At 38.3% G+C, this 20,007-nt stretch overlaps 1 protein-coding gene across 3 annotated transcripts in view; it reads left to right on the top strand.

The window, feature by feature from the left end:
* The window catches only part of grk6 (G protein-coupled receptor kinase 6), a 54,189-nt gene extending 45,262 nt beyond the window's left edge, over positions 1-8,927 (top strand). Inside the window, exons 15-17 of one of the 3 annotated variants that reach the window (XR_010893694.1) lie at positions 1,475-1,609; positions 4,431-4,767; positions 5,940-8,927. Coding sequence is in view for 2 of the 3 variants with exons in the window: in XM_067377004.1 (XP_067233105.1) it covers positions 1,475-1,609; positions 4,079-4,165 (222 nt within the window). In the remaining variant the exon portion in view is untranslated. The other 2 variants (XM_067377005.1, XM_067377004.1) reach the window with 2 other exon arrangements.
* Positions 8,928-20,007: the final 11,080 nt, after the last annotated feature.

Genomic DNA, 20,007 nt, shown 5'->3' with positions numbered 1-20,007 from the left:
ATATATATATATATATATATATATATATATATATATATATATATATATATATATATATATATATATATATATATTTCTAAATAGGTTTGGAAACACTTTACAATAAGGTTCTATTTGTTTACATCCATTAACTACATGAACTTAATTCACACCATGTCGCAATGCCCGTAATTGCATCGTAATTACATTTTGTAAGCTAGCAATTTTCTGAGAGTTCCTACATGTACCACCTGACTGCTGCAGATTCATTTGGGCATTGATAGTGTGGTCATAAAAATGCATAATTCCCAGTCCGAGGACGTGAACAGCTTTGAGTAGAAAGTTACGTGTTGTCATCTCAAAATGACGGTAATTATGTCATGGCATGAACGTAGCATTAGTTAACATGAACTAACAATGAAAAGCACTTTTTCTAAAGCATTTGTTAATCAAAAGTTTTGTTTGTTTATATTATTTAGTGATATGAGCTAACATGAACAATGAACTAACATTAACAAAATTAATAAATACTGTAACAAATATATTGCTTATTGTTAGTTGATGCATTAACAAATGTTAGCTAATGGGACTTTATTGTAAAGTGTTAGCACAGATTTAATTAATTATTTCAATTTTAGTTTTAATTTTTACTTAAACTTATTTCACTTAAACATATTTCAGTTAGACATTTGAAACTTATTTATATTTTATATTATCATTATTTATATACTATTGTAGTTTTTATTATTAACAGTTTGAATTAGGTTTCATTTTTATATTTTCAGTTTTTAGTTTATTTTTGTAATGTTGTGCTTTTGTCATTTTTATTAGTTCTTGTTTTTTTTACAAATATTTCAAAATTTTAATTTATAAATATTTGTTAATTTAATAGTTTTAATTTTATTTCAACAACACTAGACAGAATAAAATAATACAAATTTCTTAATAAAAATTATAATTTAAGAGAGTTTTGAACATCTACTGCTAGAAAAAAAAGCTGATGTAATTGGACATGTGTCTCAAACCCTTGTACCTACTGAGATATTAGTTGCAGCCTGAGAACATCTGATGCATAAGGCACACAAAATTGGAAACACTTCAGGAATTTCAAAGTCATCATCCAATTGGTTGAATTCTACATGATCTACGGGAGATGCGTTTCGCGTTCTTTAACGGTCCATTGGAAACAAAGCTGTTGTGATGCCAAACCCCCTCATGGAAGAAGAAAGCCGTCGTGTTTACAACTGTGACAATGAGTGTTTATCAGCATCAACTAAACACTGGGTTTTCAAAAGTATATGAAGTTCACGGCATAGATTATGTAAAATACGTAAAATTTTTTACACGCCGGTCTGTTATTGTAGCGACATTGACTTCTGAAGGTCTGTCTACTCAAGACTACTGAGATATAGACCTTGTGACAACAAGCCCCAGATTTCCCTATATTAGTTTGACTTCAATTCTGTGTGTGTTGTCATTTCATGAATCCATTCAGATGATAGAGACTGAGTGCTTCAAAGAACTCAACATCTTGAACTTGGATGGCACTGTGCCCCCTGACCTGGACTGGAGAGGTCAACCCTCACCCCCACCCAAACAGGGCTTACTGCAGAGACTCTTCGGCCGGCAGGTGAGATTTCCTCACATTCTTCTATTATTTATATGCATTGTTTTTGCTCCAAGACATTATTGTTTGTTCCATTAGTGAATGAGGTTCTCAGCCAAAGTGTATCTGAACCTTTTTGTGTCCTGTATTATGTTTGATACTGAAATGGTATAATGGTTTGCATGCGATAATTGTAATGTAATAAAATATCAGTGTGCAGGTTTTCTCCCCCCTCTACTTTCTGTATAATTTAGTCAATTATGACATGATTAATATAATATAGACAGATTACAAATGTACAACTTTTTAGAGCCTGTTGCCTTTGTTCTCACTTTTACTTGGCTCTCTTTAATCACAATGTAAACTAAATGTAAAAGCATGTTAGCCTTTATGTTAGCACACAAATTTGTATTTTAAACAAAAAGTATGCTTGTTGCTATGAAATGGTAGAAACCTCGTGAAATGGTTCAGATTTCTAAATACGGATGCACCAAAATGAAAATTCTGGGCTGAAACCAAAACTGAAAATTCTGGATGCACTTGGCCAAAAACCAAAACTAAAAATGTTTTTTAAAAATTATTTCTTATTTTAAAATAGCTTTATTTTTATATATATATATATATATATATATATATATATATATATATATATATATATATATATATATATATATATATATATATATATATATATATATATATATATATATATATATATATATATATATATACATATATAATATGTGTGTGTGTGTGACAAAACGACAAAACTCTCTCTCTCTTTCAAACGTATACATGTACTGTATAACGTTATACACAAACTCGCACAGAAACTTGTTGTCAGCGCACCTCTGATGAATTAATCAGTAAAATGACTCACCAGCAAGGTAATAGCTGTGTGATTCTTGAGGTAGATAAACTTTCGTTTTGGTATTAGTAGAGACAGTGCTGCCGTGAGAGTGAGACGGACACTCAGGTTGGCTAATTCACATATGCTCGTTCTCTCTCTTTCTCTCTCTCTCTCTCTCTCTCTCTCTGCATTAATAAGTGTGTTAATAACTGTATCAATGGTATTTTTCTGCTATTAAGGCTCAAGCCTCTGTTACTAGTTCTGAAATGACATTTTGGAATTAGCAACGGAGGCTTGGGATGAGATGCGTAAGAAATTAGTCTCACACACAAGAGTGTTTTAAGGACAAAAACCTGATAAATGTCTTGAAATACACCATCAAAACAGTGTCTTGAGGTGTGGAAACCGTAGTATAAGCAGAATAATTGACTCCGGACCATTGAATTCTTAGAAAATAATGCACACATATTGTATATCAATATATTATTCTTTATTCAGTTCTATGCAACAGAATTCATTTTTTTGACCAATTATCCAAATAATGTATATTCCTACAAAGCTATTATCACAGCATGTAAGCAGAGTATATCATACTACTACTTAGAAATTTCATGACGGCATGTTTTTTGAGCAGACTTTGCTTGTCCAATGAGCGGTACATGAGTGGAGTGTTCGCATGTGGCGTGAGCAACTGAGCCGAGTGCAAGTGAATAGATAGGAATATTGAGTGGAGCGTCACACTGCGCAGTGATAATGGCTAAACCTGATAGCTGAACACTGAGGGGTGGGGCGGTATATATTTTCGGTTCATACTTTGGCCGTTTTTCTCTTTCGGGCCAAAAAATTAAAATGGCATTTTCGACAGGCAGAAATTTTGGTGCATCCCTATTTAAAAGTATAACCTATTGACCCTGGAAGTTTGGGCTGGACATTCAAGGCCTTGTACTTTTATTTTATTTTTGTAATAGAATTATCTTTACACTTAAAGGTTTAGTTCACCCAAAAATGAAATTTCTGTCACTAATTACTCACCCTCATGTCATTCCAAACCCCCAAGACCTTCGTTCATCTTCAGAAAACAAATGAAGATCTTTTGTGATGAAATCCGAGAGGTTTTTTATCTCCCATAGAAAGCAACAAAATTACCACATTGAAGTGATGAGAATACTTGTTTGTGTGCAAAAAAAAAACACAAAAATAATGAATTAATTCAATAATTTCTTCTCTTCCCTGTCAGTCTCCTACGCAGGTGACACAGTGCAGCGCTTCCGTGTTTACGTCCGAACGCTGTCTCAGTATTGGCCAACGCTGTTCCCGTGAGATGCTGACGCAGGAGCCAGCCAATAACGAGTCACGTTTTGACGTAGAACACGGAAGCTCTGCAATGTATCTTCAACATAAACTGCGTAGGAGAATGACAGTAGAGGGGAAATTGTTGAATAAAGTTGTTATTTTTGTTTTGTTTTTGCGCATAAAAAGTATTCTCGTTGCTTCATAACATTAAGGTTGAACCACTGTCATCACATTGACTATTTTAACAATGTCTTTACTACTTTTCTGGACCCTTGAATGTGGTCATTTCATTGCTTTCTATGGGAGACTTAAGATATTTTTTGATGAAATCCTTAATTTGTGTTCTGAAGATCAACGAAGATCTTACGAGTTTGGAACAACATGAGGGTGAGTACTTAATGACACAAATTTCATTTTTGGGTGAGCTAAACCTTTAAGACACACCACCAAAGCATTATTTACTACATGTTAATGCTAGACTGTTGCAGGTAACATTGAGGAAAGATTTTTTTTTTTTCTAGAGAGAATTTGATTGGACACTGATTTGTATACGGCCCTAAGTGCAAGATGAGTCATACATTTTTAGGGGGCTGTTTTCCATTTCAAATCAACTTTTATTAGCACACTAGCATACAGATGAAAAGGTTTTAACTGCTGATAGCCCTGTGTTTGACTGTGCATGTTTCTATGCTACTCCCACAGGAATGCTGTGGAAATTGCAGCGACAGTGAGGAGGAGCCCACACGGCTGTGAAGGCATGGCCTGCCTGGGGCTCCTCCCCTACACCACTGAGGATCTCATTTGTTTACAGTTTTTGCACATTTGTATTTTTAAGATAGCTCTATATAAACATTGGAATGTATATTTTCACTCTATAGCCATGCAGTGTATCTTATTTAAAGTCATCGAAATGAAAAGGACAGAAAAAAGGGTCCCAATTATTGTCCTTTATCATGTGTGAAGTATGGCAAGGACAAATCGTTCAACACTGCTCAAGTCTCAAACCCGGTTGACCCAACCGATCTTGTACATTTCGTAGGTATGTCTCGCAGCCTCTTTGCGCTTTTCTTTTCTTTTTCTGTTCTTGTACGATTTCACACATGTACAGTATGCACTCTAAATATTTGTTTTAGACGTGGGGAGCAAAGGAAATTTTGCTTTTGCAGATATTTTTATATTTATATTTTGAATTTTATTTTCTTATGGTAATCTCGACAATCAAATGACACCATTTGTATAAAATAGTGATAAATGTGCATTAATGGATTTAAAAAAAGCAAAAACAGGAAAGGACTATAGAACAGAGGGAAATGTTAAAATCATAAATTCGCTACCGAAGTCTCAAATATGTTATCTAAGGTTACTATAGCTAGAGATACCTAGTAAACCAAATAGGCGTGACTAAAGTGCATATGCGTACAATAACAACTGCAAACAGTTGTACCGTGTTGTAAATATGGGACACTCATCTGTAAAGTCTTCAGTGCGTCTTCCTGCTAATTCTTCTCTAGATATCTGGGAAGAACATCCTGGTTAAAGTCCTGTGTGGCCCATATGTTACATAAAGAGTCAAACCATGAGGCATTATTTTCCATTTTATGATATATTTCACAACATGACTGGTAATAACGACATTGTAATTTGTCAAATTCCAGCTCTGAAGACTGAAAGACTTTAATACTCAAACAATGCTCAGCAATTGATCATTGCTTAACAGTTCTTCATGCTAATAGACATTATAAATGTTATTTAATGTTTTTATAAGTAGATATGCGCAATTTTATGGGCTGCATACAATTTAATTGCTGCTTTTTTTACATGTAGGTCAAACAAAAATTAATTTGCCAAAAAGAAATGTTTTGTTTTGTGTTACGTATCCCCTGCTATCACAATAAGCTCTTTATGTTTTCAGTTGCTCAGAAATATGATGTCTTGGGAACTTTGTTGTAAATTTGATCTCTTGATGCACTTAAGACCAAACAAGTTCAATTTTTGTCCTCCATCTTCATAGAAGGTGCCTTTTTGAAGTTTTGAGGTACTCTTGTCATTAGGGTTTTTTATTCAAATATCTCCATGATATTTTTGAGTTGGCTTAGCATTTTGTGCGCACACTTTCTCTTTTCTTTGCTGTTGTTTTACCTCAAATATCTGTGCCCTGTGGATGTTCATATTTTTTCTAAACCTTGTGAATTCTTATTTTGGACATCGTAGAATCTCGCAAAAGGCTTTGGGACTTTGTATTGAAGCCTAGCTGAACGCGTAACATCGGTGACCTACCAACTCAAGGGTCTGTAATACATAAAATACTTGGAGGAAGTCTTTGGAAGTGCCGTCAGCTGATGACACCGTCAGCTGATGGTCCACATTTCTCATCCATCTGCAGTTTACGTTAATTCTCTTGGATAAACTCAAATACATTCCAGTCTCTACCGTACTGTACAGTTGTAAAATTTATTCAGTTTTTTTGTTTGTTTGTTTGTTTATTTAGCAATAATGGATTTGATAAGTATAACTATTATGTAAATGTGTATAAAATGACAACATTTCAAATCTAGAGCGAGACAAAACTTAGTTTGACTCAATGTTTTCCTGAGCCAGGCTTTTAACACTGTGAAGTGATCATTTCTGTCACAGTTGTACTTTTTTTCATTTGTGCAATGCACTGATATATATATATATTTTTTTTTTTTTTTTTGCGAATTTATAACTGTGTATGTTTGTGCGCGTGCCTAAATGCTGTATGTCTGAGTGTATGTGCGCTTTTACCTGCACTGCATGTGCCCATATTCTTTATCATAACCACTAGTGGATGCCATTTTTTTGCCCTAAATGAGTGAAATGTTACATTTTAGGGAAGCTTTCAGTGTTTTTCTTTTCCAAGAGAGAACTTCAGGTTCACTGATGATAATGTTGTCTATTAGTAGTAATACCAATCCTTTCAATATTATAGATTTCATGTTTACCTCAAGGCAGAGCGAAACTCAAAATTTCATACAGAACAAGACTTGTACTGAGAAATAGACATGCCAGTGCTTTGGAAGACAGTGTCAAAATAGAAATGGCATACTTCCAGCCACATTTGTCAGTGTTATTAATCTATTCATTTCAGTTGTAAACAATAAAAACAGACCCCGTGATATGAATTCTGTCATACTAGTATTTTTGTTGTTTTGAACAGTATAAACAAGTGAGATTATTCCTACATCTTATAAGCCTCAAAGTGTATGGTGCCATTTTAAGCATCATTTTCCATTAGCAAACATGCCATTGAGGGCTATAGAAAATCAAATTTTACATTTTAGTAACTGTATAATGTGCTAATATGAGTAGGCTAGGGTATATAACTAGATGATTTGGCTATTCTAATTTTAAAAGGTGGTTTAATTTGTCAAAGTGCCATTGTTATATTCTCTCACTATTGAAATTGTGTCAAGTTTTGCTGATAGTGACTCAATTTTGTTAAAACAGATTTTAACATATCTGTATTATTTTGAAGCATCACTTGTTATTTTGCCTAATATGTATGTAGAAGTCCATAGCCCTTTCATTTAAAGGGTTAGTTCACCAAAAAATGAAATAAATTGTCAATAAATATTTACTCATCTTTCATCTTTTGTTCATCTTCAGAACACAAATGCAGATTTTTGTGATGAAATCTGAGAGCTTTCTGTACTGTCCATTGACAGATACGCAACTACTAATTTGACGCTTTAAAACATTCATAAAGAGATTTTAAATCTAATCCATATTAATCAAACGGTTTAGTCCAAGATTTCTGAAGAGACATAATCGCCTATGATTTATATGATAAACCGATTGAATTTAACATATAAAAATTGATCAGCGAACATAAAAAGTTCAGCCATGCTTGCTTGACGCAAGAGAATGAACCTCATTGGTTCTTGCACATCAAGCAAACATGCTTGAGCTTCCATTTACCACAACTGATGTGTGAGTTGAATGTTTATATGTGAATAAAAGCCTAAATTTATCTGTTCATCATATAAAGAGATCTGGGGCCTCATTTATGAAATGTTGTGCAGAAACACTCCTAAATTTGATCTTACGATCATTTCTGGGATGTGCGTACATGTGATTCATAGAATGAACATACACACAGAAAACGAGCATATGCCACTCTTTCAGGTGCGAAATCTATAAATTGCAAATGATCTTGAACTTGCGCGCAGCTGAATGGTTTCAGTTCTTCACGTTATAAAAGACACCTAATTAATGTGATTTACATATAAACGATCAACAGTCATCATCCAAATCCTTTAATTTAGAATGGCAAGCTGCAGGAATATCTTAGATTTCCAAAAACCTACAGTAATCTGACATGGAAAAGTCAAAGACTGTTTCTATAAAAATGAGCGTTGCCATGGATTTAAGTGATTTAAGATCAAATTTATAAATGAGGCCCCGAGTTTCTTCAGAAAATTTGGACTAAACCACTCAATTCATATGGATTAGTTTTATGATCTCTTTATGAACTCTATCAAAGTGGTAGTTGGACTGTCAATGGAGGGATGTAAATCTCTCAGATTTCAATAAAATATCTTAATTTCATTAAAAGATCAATGAAAGTCTTGCTGGTTTGAATGACATGAGGGTGAGTAAACAATAAAAGAATTGTCATTTTTGGGTGAACTAATCCTTTAAGGCCAGAAGAATGTGTTTGGTTGTCTTGTACCTGTTTATCCCTGTTTTTGAAGCCTTATTTGTATGTGATACAAAAAAAAAAAAAAAAAAAAAAAGGTTCCTGGATTGCACATTGAAAACTAATTTTTTGCTGATCTCAATAGTTAATTCTCACTCAGGTTATTGCCATTGTTATGTATGTTTTTATTTGCTTAATATATGTACACGGCCTTACTGATAAAATAATGTCAAGTTACTGGTTTATATTTGTCAAAGTTGCATAAAAAACATGCCATTGGGAACGTTGTTTATAGACTATGATGTAAAGTTTGATTGTGATGATGATGATGATGACGACATTGAAGGAATTTGTTCAGTAATTGTTCTTTCTTGTCAAAGCACTGATGCTCATTTTCCCTGTTTAGTTTCTGCTGTCTGTCTCTGGCCTGTGAAGCCTGTACATTACGCATGGCCTCTCATGCAGGTCTTCTGTGTAACAAACTGAATTTTGTTTCTTGTTTTCCTTTTTTTCTGCATTAGTATTCAACTTAAATAAATTTTTATTTGGTTAGTTATTGTGTAGCTCTTCAACTCACTTATTTTTTCTTATTTTTTTATGGAATATTGCAGTATTTATTATAAATGATTTATATAAATGATTTTAAAGACTTTCACTACTTCAGTTTCATGCTGACTTTAAGACCTTATCAGTCGTGACTGTGCCTTTGCAATCAGTCAATTTTTGCATTTTTATTGGGCAAAAAATATCAAACCAAACAGCTTTCTGTGGTCAACACTGCAAATGTGTGTAAAGAACTTGAATCTGATGAAATATCTGCATAAGGGAATTTTGCCCTCAGATTACTATTGAAAAGACCATATTTCGTATGCAAAATTTTGTGTAGTAAAGTTACTGCACTTTAAAGTCCTCGGTATACGCCCAAAGCGGGTAATACACTCAAAAAAATAATTGTGCTGTTTCAACCCAAAATTGGGCCAAATATGGACAATCCCAACTGTTGGGTTAAAAATGTAATATAAAAATTTAACCCAACTGTTGGGTTTGTCCATTTTTGACCCAAATTTTGGTTGACACAACCCAGCATTTTTTTTAGAGTGTAATCTGGCGGGTGTCATGTCCTCTAGTATTTCACTAGTGTCAACCCCGCCCCGCCCCTGATGTGGAAGAGGCACCAGCATAGCCACTGGTCCCTGGGCTTCTACATGGCTTCAGCTAGGTTCTGTAGACTGCTTACCTAGAGCACCAATATCACTGCAGCCCTCATACAGGTGCTGGTCATATAATTAGAATATCATCAAAAAGTTGATTTATTTCACTAATTCCATTCAAAAAGTGAAACTTGTATATTATATTCATTCATTACACACAGACTGATATATTTCAAATGTATATTTCTTTTAATTTTGATGATTATAACTAGGAACAACTAAGGAAAATCCCAAATTCCCAAAAATTCAGTATCTCAGAAAATTTGAAAATTACTTAAGAACAATACAAAGAAAGGATTTTTAGAAATCTTGGCCAACTGAAAAGTATGAACATGAAAAGTATGAGCATGTACAGCACTCAATACTTAGTTGGGGCTCCTTTTGCCTGAATTACTGCAGCAATGCAGCGTGGCATGGAGTTGATCAGTCTGTGGCACTGCTCAGGTGTTATGAGAGCCCAGGTTGCTCTTATAGTGGCCTTCAGCTCTTCTGCATTGTTGGGTCTGGCATATCGCATCTTCCTCTTCACAATACCCCATAGATTTTCTATGGGGTTAAGGTCAGGCGAGTTTGCTGGCCAATTAAGAACAGGGATACCATGGTCCTTAAACCAGGTACTGGTAGCCTCTCCTCTCTTCCTCCAGACTCTGGGACCCAGATTTCCAAAGGAAATGAAAAATTTACTTTCATCAGAGAAGATAACTTTGGACCACTCAGCAGCAGTCCAGTCCTTTTTGTCTTTAGCCCAGGTGAGACACTTCTAACGCTGTCTGTTGTTCAAGATTGGCTTGACACAAGGAATGCGACAGCTGAAACCCATGTCTTGCATACGTCTGTGCGTAGTGGTTCTTGAAGCACTGACTCCAGCTGCATTCCACTCTTTGTGAATCTCCCCCACATTTTTGAATGGGTTTTGTTTCACAATCCTCTCCAGGGTGTGGTTATCCCTATTGCTTGTACACTTTTTTTCTACCACATCTTTTCCTTCCCTTCGCCTCTCTATTAATGTGCTTGGACACAGAGTTCTGTGAACAGCCAGCCTCTTTTGCAATGACCTTTTGTCATTCATTGTATAATCATTGTCTTGCCCTCCTTGTGCAAGGTGTCAATGGTCATCTTTTGGACAACTGTCAAGTCAGCAGTCTTCCCCATCATTGTGTAGCCTACAGAACTAGACTGAGAGACCATTTAAAGTTTTGAGTTAATTAGCTGATTAGAGTGGGGCACCAGTGGTCTTCAATATTGAACCTTTTCACAATATTCAAATTTTCTGAGATACTGAATTTGGGATTTTCCTTAGTTGCCAGTTATAATCATCAAAATTAAAAGAAATAAACATTTGAAATATATCAGTCTGTGTGTAATGAATTAATATAATATACAAGTTTCACTTTCTGAATGGAATTAGTGAAATAAATCAACTTTTTGATGATATTCTAATTATATGACCAGCACCTGTATATGACTTGGTAAATAATATGTGTAAACTTGACATAGCTCATCAGTCCTTTTCAAGTTTATCTTCCTCAATTTCAATGTTAAATAAATGTAAAAGATAAATGTTGTGTTTGTAATATAAATTTTGATTAGAGTGGAAATCCATTTACTAAATAACGTTAACTTGACTGACTGCTTAATTTCCACTTTAAGTTAGCATCACCCTGGTTCAAAAACCTTATAAAGTTCTTCCACTGGCTTTTGGATTATTGCAGAAAATAAGATACTTTAGGTTTAGGATTATGTTTAGGACCAACAAAGGTTTAGGATTATATTTTGTTCATCATGATAATCTCACACATATTAACAACTTTTATGAATTCTAAAGCCTAGATACAACTGCCAGAAGTAAAAAGCTAAATGTAGGCTATAAAAAAACTAGACGATGGTCGCATGACTTCAGCGACACCACCATAAAGTGTCCGACAACTCTTTCAGTCTTTATTTATTAAAAAAAAAAAAAAAATGTTTTAAATCCCTGAAAGTTTAAGTTAGAAGAGTTTGCAAGAGTGTGATTATAATCACAATGAGGCTGTGAAAGCGGACTACTGAGGCATGATGAAGTTTAATGTTCCTCTCATTTAGACACTTATTAGCAACCACATTTTTCAAGTAAAAGGTTTAAAGGATTAGTTCACTTTAATAATGAAAATTACCCCAAGATTTACTCACCCTCAAGCCATCATATGACTTTCTTCTTTCTGTTGAACACAATCAGAGTTGCATTAATAAATATCCTGACACATCCAAGCTTTATAATGGCAGTGGACAGGACCAACGAGTATGAAGCTCAAGAAAGTGCCTCCATCCATCATCCAACAAGTTATCCAAATAGTAAAATATCTAGATTCCGACAGACCACCTTCCATATTTAACTTACGAAAAAAGCGACGTCAGTTAAGTTTTTTCGTAAGCTGAATACGGGAAGCATAGAACATAGTGTAAGCATTTTGAACTATGAGAGACATTACTCTTTCTTTGTAAATTGAATACGGAAGGCGGTCTGGCGGAAGATAGATAGTTTAAGTACAAGTAGGAGTATAGATATGAAGAAGATCAGATAAGTATGAAGGGGCAAGATTATTGAGTGCCTTGTAAGTAAAAAGAATTTTTAAATCAATACAATATTTAACCTGGAGCCAAAGAAATTGTTGTAATATGGGAGTAATGTGTTCAGTTAGAGTAGTTTTGCAAATAATTTGTGCAGCTGAATTCTATTCAATTTTATTGAGAGGTTTTGAAGGCAAGCCATAAAAAAGACCATTACAGTAATCAATATGGGAAGTGACTAAAAGCATGAACAAGAATCGCAGTGCTTTTACTGAGAGAGCCGGATGAAGTCAAATAATATTATGTAAGTGAAAATGTGCAGAGTGAATGGCACTGTTTGTATGTTTTTCGAATGATCAAGTAATGTCAAAGATGATGGCCAAACTTTTAACCTGTTTAGAAACAGACACATTTTATACATAAAAATGTATATTACATATATATAAAAAATTATAAGTGGTTAAAGGACCCAGAACTGAGCCCTGCTGACCAACATTCTTCAAAATATCTCCTTTTGTAGGGGTGTGATGAGATTTCTCGTCTGGGCGAAAAGTAGTCTCCTGATGTTGCCATGACAGAGTGTTAGGATGATTAGGAAAGAATATGCCACCGCTTCGTTTACATTACGCCTCTCCTGTCGTTTTACTTTGTATTTAAATAAAAAACATCTAATTCAGTTAGATAACGGTCGCCGCCGCTCCATATTTACAGAGTTATGCGCAATCGTGAAAGTGAAAGTAAGCGCGAGCGCGCATTCAAACGCGATTTCAATGCCCACATTTTGAAAGCGGCTCCCTGATGAATACAGATATCTCTCAATATGAAAGATATCTTAGGCTGGGCAGTGTAGTTGTAACCATCTCTTAGCTCTGTATCAAAGAAAAATTTGGTCTTATTTGCACTTTGAATATTGAGAGAGTGTGATGGTTGCACTTATTGTAAAATGTTACCATAAAAAATTAATAAGTTTTCTCTTAATCTTATTAAGCACAAACAGTAAGGTTTCATTTGTTATCATTAGTTAATGCACTGTGCACTATCATGAACTAACGATGAATGACTATTTTTATTAATTAACAAAGATTAATAAATACTGTAGCAAATATATTGCTCATTGTTAGTTGATGTTGATTAATACATTAATGTTAATAAATGAGACCTCATTGTAAAGTGTTACCATTTTTATTTATACTGTTCAGTTAGGAGGTCAAAAGTTGTTGAAGCTCATAATACAGTAAGGTCTGAAGGAACTGAAATCATACAGAAGAGAAGTCAGTCATTTAAGTTAGTGGCAAAACCTTTTACAGTGCTTGAGTATTGTTGTCTTTTACTGCATATGATAATTCATACTTAGAAAGTAGAACTGAAATGACATTCAAGATCACACAAGATGATTAGTTAAAACATTTCAAATACACCTGCACAATATTTTTTCTAGTCATGTATTTCGCCATTGAGGATTTCTTAAAAATAGTGTGTAAAAATCTTGTCTCGTGAACTCGATCTCAAGTCTCGTGAGATACCTCGTCACACCCCTATCCTTCCGTTTCACAGAAGAAAGACATACAGGTTTGGAACCACATGAGGGTTAAAATGATGAGACAATTTTCATTTCTAGAGAAATTTCCTTTTTAACAGAGATACAGACTGAATTTATTTTACACTAAGAGAAAGATTGAACCAAATCAGACTCTTTAATGGGACGTTACTGTACACTAATCCAGTGCCTGATAGTAACAGTGTCCTGATGCCACTAAATTTTTGATACCCTTCTTTTTTCACGTCAGATGGGCCGATTAACAGGAGATGGGCTTCATCTGATCACTCAATACCTTGTTATCCAATCCTAATGAAAGGTAGTGTTACTATTATGCAGCACACTAGTTTCAGTTCAACCTTGTTAGACAGCTCAAATTGTGAGTGCCAATTTCTCTTAGCACATCTCCTGTTCTGAAGGGTCGACTTGTCCATCAGGCGGCTCATCGCTGCAAACCGTCCATGCTGTTCCCTTGCACCTCACTCTCCTTTCCACTCCTTCCTTCTGTTGCTGGGCAACGATCTTTAAGAGGGATTTAAAAGAAATAAATAATTCCGCAAATAGACTCTTCTGGGTTTTTTAACATTTTCTAGAAGAGCGAAACAGAACCCATCACACACCGTCTGTGAGGTGTAGACATGGCATCTGGCTCAAGGCCCTTCAGCAAGAACAGTGAGGGGGGGGAGGTATTGATGATGAGAGCGCTGAAGAGCGTTTCTGCTGTACCTGACCAAGGTTGCTGGAGGGACAGCTATCGAAATAGTGTCTGTGAGCTGTGAACTGCTGTGGTATTGTTCACACATTTATTGGTCTAATAATGTTCGGCCATTTTGTCCCCCCAGAATCTTAGATTCAGCCTCAGACTTCACACCCGCGGACTGTTGGCTGAATGTCTGATGCATATGAAATAGGAAAAAATGGGAAGTTTTTTAAATTTGAATAAAATGAAAACTAAAAGACTTTCAAATCACATGAGCCAATAATTTATTCACAATAGAACATAGATAACATAAATGTTTAAACTGAGAAATTGTACAATTTTATGCACAAAATGAGCTTTCAAATGGTTCGAATTTCAAATTTGATGCCTGCTACATGTGTCAAAACAGTTGGGACAGGTGCATGATTACCATGATGTAGCATCTCCTTTTCTTTTATATGTTAATATTATAGAAGGTAATTTTGTTAGCAGTATGCTAAGTTAGTAGGCTAATTAGATACAGCCTCAGACGTCACACCCGCGGACCGTTGGCTGAATGTCTGATGCATTTGAAATTGGAAAAAGGAAGTTTTTTAAATTTGAATAAAATGAAAACTAAAAGACTTTCAAATCACATGAGCCAATAATTTATTCACAATAGAACATAGATAACATAACAAATGTTTAAACTGAGAATGTTTATAAAAGCTACTTAAATTGCCTGAACTATTGAACTAAGGCCTAGCTTAATTAAAGCTCGTTTTGTGAATCCAGGCCATAGAAAATGTCTGGTAATTTTGTCTTTTATTGGTGTTGTAAATCAGGATAGTCAATAGTGCATATTATAATCTGAATATGGATCAAAACATTGTGTTCACTAGTTGGAGAACGTTGTGTACGCTGTGTCATAAATTAATTTGTCCTTGAAAGCATAATTATAAAACATAAAAAGGCCAAACAAAACAAAATGCACAAAAAACATTGTTGTGGCTTTATTAAACATGTTGATCCAGAGTTAATTTCTTGTTAAAAGAACAATATGAGCTTATTCATCTTCATAAAATACCAGAATTTAATAATAAAAAAATCAGATCTTCATGTTATCTGAATAAATGTATTTTTAATAGATGAGATTAATTAATTAAACACTACCTGAAACGGGGTGGTTTATACTCACTAGGAAATTCTACATTGTACTTGAAGAGTATTAGAGTATCCATGTCACATTACTATGAAGATTAAGATGCAGATCTAATTGCAGCTTAACTTTATTAAATAACACAAAAGGACCAAATCTAAAATGGAAATAAAACAAAACAGTGTGTTCTAAACACAATCAACACAGGACCATGAGCTGAGAGAACTGAAGGCATTATATACACAAGATAATTGAAACAGATGTGAACTAATCAATGAAACAATGAATCACCGTGACAACCAAACAAAAACAGGAAGAAAACACAGGAAATAATGATAACTAACTAAAAGTCCTTGAAAACGAAACTAAAACACCAACATAATATGACAATCCATCTGTAAGATGAAGCTTAAGAGAAATTGAGTCATTCAGCACAACAAAGACTCTAAACGCAATCTCACAAATCTACAAAAATCCTGTAATTTGGAACATAATGTCAAAATGATTATAAGTAATCTTTGAGGTGGGGTCTCCCTCCTCTTTGCCACTTTGAAACAGTCCATTTTAAATGAGCCTTGGCCCACAGGACACAACGGCGCTTCTGGACCATGTTCACATATGGCTTCCTTTTTGCATGATAGAGCTTTAGCTGGCATCTGCAGATGGCACGACGGCTTGTGTTTACCGACAGTGGTTTCTGGAAGTATTCCTGGGTAGTGTTGTCAAAAGTACCGACTTCGGTACCTATCGGTACTGAAATTTTAAAAACCTGATGCTTTGAGCGCTGTTGAGCGGATTCATAAACATCTCTGATTGGCCATTGTGTTGACGCGCTCATCGGATATGCCTGTGATTGGCTACAATGATCAGCGCGTGGGAGCATTTGAAAGCACACGGAAGTGTTTGAATTTGAAAGCGTTTTGAAAGTGGGAGCGCAAGCGATTGAAAGCAGGCGTCTAACAGTGGACCGATCCACGATAGACGCCTGCTTTCAAGCGCTCCCGTGTGTATCTGTGTAAGCGCTTAGTGAAGAGATTAATTGATGACTATTTACAACGTTTTTACAGCGTTTATCATTGAAGCCTATCACAGACATATCCGATGAGCCATGAAAACAACGGCCAATCAGAGATGTTTACGAATCCACTCAACAGCGCTCAAAGCGTCACGTTTTTAAAATTTCAGTACCGAATAGGTACCGAAGTCGGTACTTTTGACAACACTATTCCTGGGCCCATTTAGTAATGTCATTGACACAATCATGCCGATGAGTGATGCAGTGTAGTCTGAGGGACCAAAGACCACGGGCATCCAATAAAGGTCTTCGGCCTTGTCCCTTACGCACAGATATTTCTCCAGTTTCTCTGAATATTTTGATGATGTTATGCATTGTAGATGATGAGATTTGCAAAGCCTTTGCAATTTGACATTGAGGAGCATTGTTTTTAAAGTATTCCACAATCTGTCAATGCACTCTTTCACAGCTCTGCCCATGTTTACTTCTGAGAGACTCTGCCACTCTAAGACATCCTGTCACGATCACCGTCTGCTCCTGTCAGTTCCCGGACTACACTTCCCACAATCCTCCCTGTCAGTCACATGTTCACATCACACCAATCACCTGTTGCCACATCCACCCTAGCACACCACACTGATCACCACACCCAGCTGCTGCTCATTATCAGGACTATAAAGGACTTCCACTCACACCACCTCACCGCGAAGTATTGTTAACTGTTGTTGCAATTCTGAGCGTTCCCCTGTGTTTTCTGTCTGCCTGTTTTGTTGTTACCGTTCCTGCTTGTTCCCTGTTTATTGACCCGTTGCTGCCTGTCCTGACCCCTGCTTTGTATACCGACCTGTGAGTGATATCTGCCAGTCCCGACCTCTGCCTGTACCTGGATTACGATTCTGTTTACCCTCTGCTGTACCTGCTTGCTCCTGATTGACCCTGCCTGTACGACCACGCTTACGTTTAATAAAACGCTGCACTTGGATCCCCTGCCTGAGTCTCCATTCACAACAGAATACTTCGCCACCACAGATCCAGCAGCTTCCGTGAGTGTTTCTATCACCACCAAGATGAATCCATCTGCCCAGTTAATGGGTCTCCGTCAGGGAGACAGACCCATTGAGGATTATGTCATGGATTTTATCGAATTGGCACCATCACCTTGTTTCAGTGAGGACTGTTTAATGATATTTTTTCGTGGTGGATTATCGGGCCCGCTCAGCTCCGTCATGCCACTACATGAGATTAACGGGACTTTAGAACAATATATCGAGCTGGCTTTGCAACTGAGCGGGTCTCCCTTTATTGCGGGTGTTGCTGAGGATTTCGACACCTCGCTGTGTCATGTAATGGCCGCCGCGCCTATAGACACTCACAAAATGGCTGTTACTACCACAACAACATCAAGTCAAGTCTCCGCTGATCACCCAGAGTCACGTCACCTCTCTAGATCAGTCAGGGAGCGGAGAGGACTGCGTTGCAGTGTGGCAGATCCGCCGATGACTTCAGCTCGAGCGGCTGGCATCCCTAAGCATCCACCAGCCGCTTCATTCTCAAGCCCGGTGGCCGCTTCGCTCTCAAGCCCGGTGGCCACTACGCTCTCTAGCCAGCCGGCCGCTTCGCTCTCTAGCCAGCCGGCCGCTTCGCTCTCAAGCCCGGTGGCCGCTTCGCACTCAAGTCAGCCGGCCGCTCCGTTCTCAAGCCCGACGGTCGCTTCGCACTTAAGCCCGGCGGCCGCTACGCTCTCAAGTTTGCCTGTTTCGACGCTCTCAAGTTTGCCTGTTTCGACGCTCTCAAATTCGCCTATTGCAACGCACTCAAGTTCGCCGGTTGCTATGGACTCAAGCGCCCTGGACGCGCTGGACAAGATGGCTGCTTTGCCAGTGCCCACGGGCAAGATGGCCGCCCCTGCAGTGCTCAAGGATGTGAGGGGCGTTCCAGCCATTGAGTCCGCTCCAGAACCCGCTTCAGCCAGTAAGTCTGCTCCTGAACACGTTCCAACCGGGGAACCATCGCCTCATCCTCGGAAGAGGAGGAGGAGGAGGAGGAAGAGGAAGGCTCATTCTATTCTTCCCCTTCTTACACCCAAGCTCCTCGCTCTGCCGGCGCCACCTGTGCTTCTTGCCCTGCCGGCGCCACCTGTGCTTCTTGCCCTGCCGGCGCCACCTGTGCTTCTTGCCCTGGCGGCGCCACCTGTGCTTCTTGCCCTGGCGGCGCCACCTGTGCTTCTTGCCCTGGCGGCGCCACCTGTGCTTCTTGCCCTGCCGGCGCCACCAGTGCTTCTTGCCCTGCCGGCGCCATCCACGCTTCCAGCCCTGCCAGCGCCGCTCAAACTCCTTGCGCTGCCAGCGCCACTCAGGAGTCTTGCCCTGACGGCTTCACCCACACGCCTGGCCCTGCCGGCATCACCCGAACTTCTTGCCCACGAACCTGCGAAGGGCCTCGCTGAAATCCCCAAGAACTTTTGGGGGGGGGGGGCAGTGTACCTGAGGGTGGGGAGCTTGTGGGTGGGGACCCTGCTCAACCATGGCCGTTAAGGGCCCCTGACCTACTATGGCCATCTATGGACTCTGAACCGCTGGGGTCACCTATGGACTCTGTCCTGCCGTGGCCGCCTGAGCCACCTGACCTGCTGTGGCTGCCTGAGCCACCTGACCTGCCGTGGCTGCCCGAGCCACCTGACCTGCCGTGGCTGCCCGAGCCACCTGACCTGCCGTGGCTGCCCGAGCCACCTGACCTGCCGTGGCTGCCCGAGCCACCTGACCTGCCGTGGCTGCCCGAGCCACCTGACCTGCCGTGGCTGCCCAAGGCCCCAGACCCGCCGTGGCTTCCTGACACCCCTGACCTGCCGTGGCTGCCTGAGCCATATGACCTGTCGTGGCAGCCCAAGCCACCGGATCCGCCGTGGCTGCCCGAGGCTCCTGACCCGCCGTGGCTGCCAGAGGCTCTGGACCCGCCGTGGCTACCCGAGGCTCCTGACCCTCCGTGGTTGCCCAAGTTCCTAGAACCTGCATTGGAGATCCGTTCCCGGCTACCATTAGATCTCCAATGCACCCCCCCCCCCTTTTATGTCACGATCACCGTCTGCTCCTGTCAGTTCCCGGACTACACTTCCCACAATCCTCCCTGTCAGTCACATGTTCACATCACACCAATCACCTGTTGCCACATCCACCCTAGCACACCACACTGATCACCACACCCAGCTGCTGCTCATTATCAGGACTATAAAGGACTTCCACTCACACCACCTCACCGCGAAGTATTGTTAACTGTTGTTGCAATTCCGAGCGTTCCCCTGTGTTTTCTGTCTGCCTGTTTTGTTGTTACCGTTCCTGCTTGTTCCCTGTTTATTGACAGTATTGTAGTATTTTTTAAAGAAATGAATACTTTTATTCTGCAATGATACCTTAAATGGATCAGAAGTGACAGTAAAAACATTTCAATTTCAAATAAATGTTGTTCTTTTAAAGT

The sequence above is a fragment of the Chanodichthys erythropterus genome, chromosome 22 (genome assembly GCF_024489055.1).
Source record: "Chanodichthys erythropterus isolate Z2021 chromosome 22, ASM2448905v1, whole genome shotgun sequence".
Lineage (NCBI taxonomy): Eukaryota > Metazoa > Chordata > Actinopteri > Cypriniformes > Xenocyprididae > Chanodichthys > Chanodichthys erythropterus.
The sequence above is the reverse complement of the archived record's forward strand: the minus strand, read 5'-3'. Positions and strand labels throughout refer to the sequence as shown.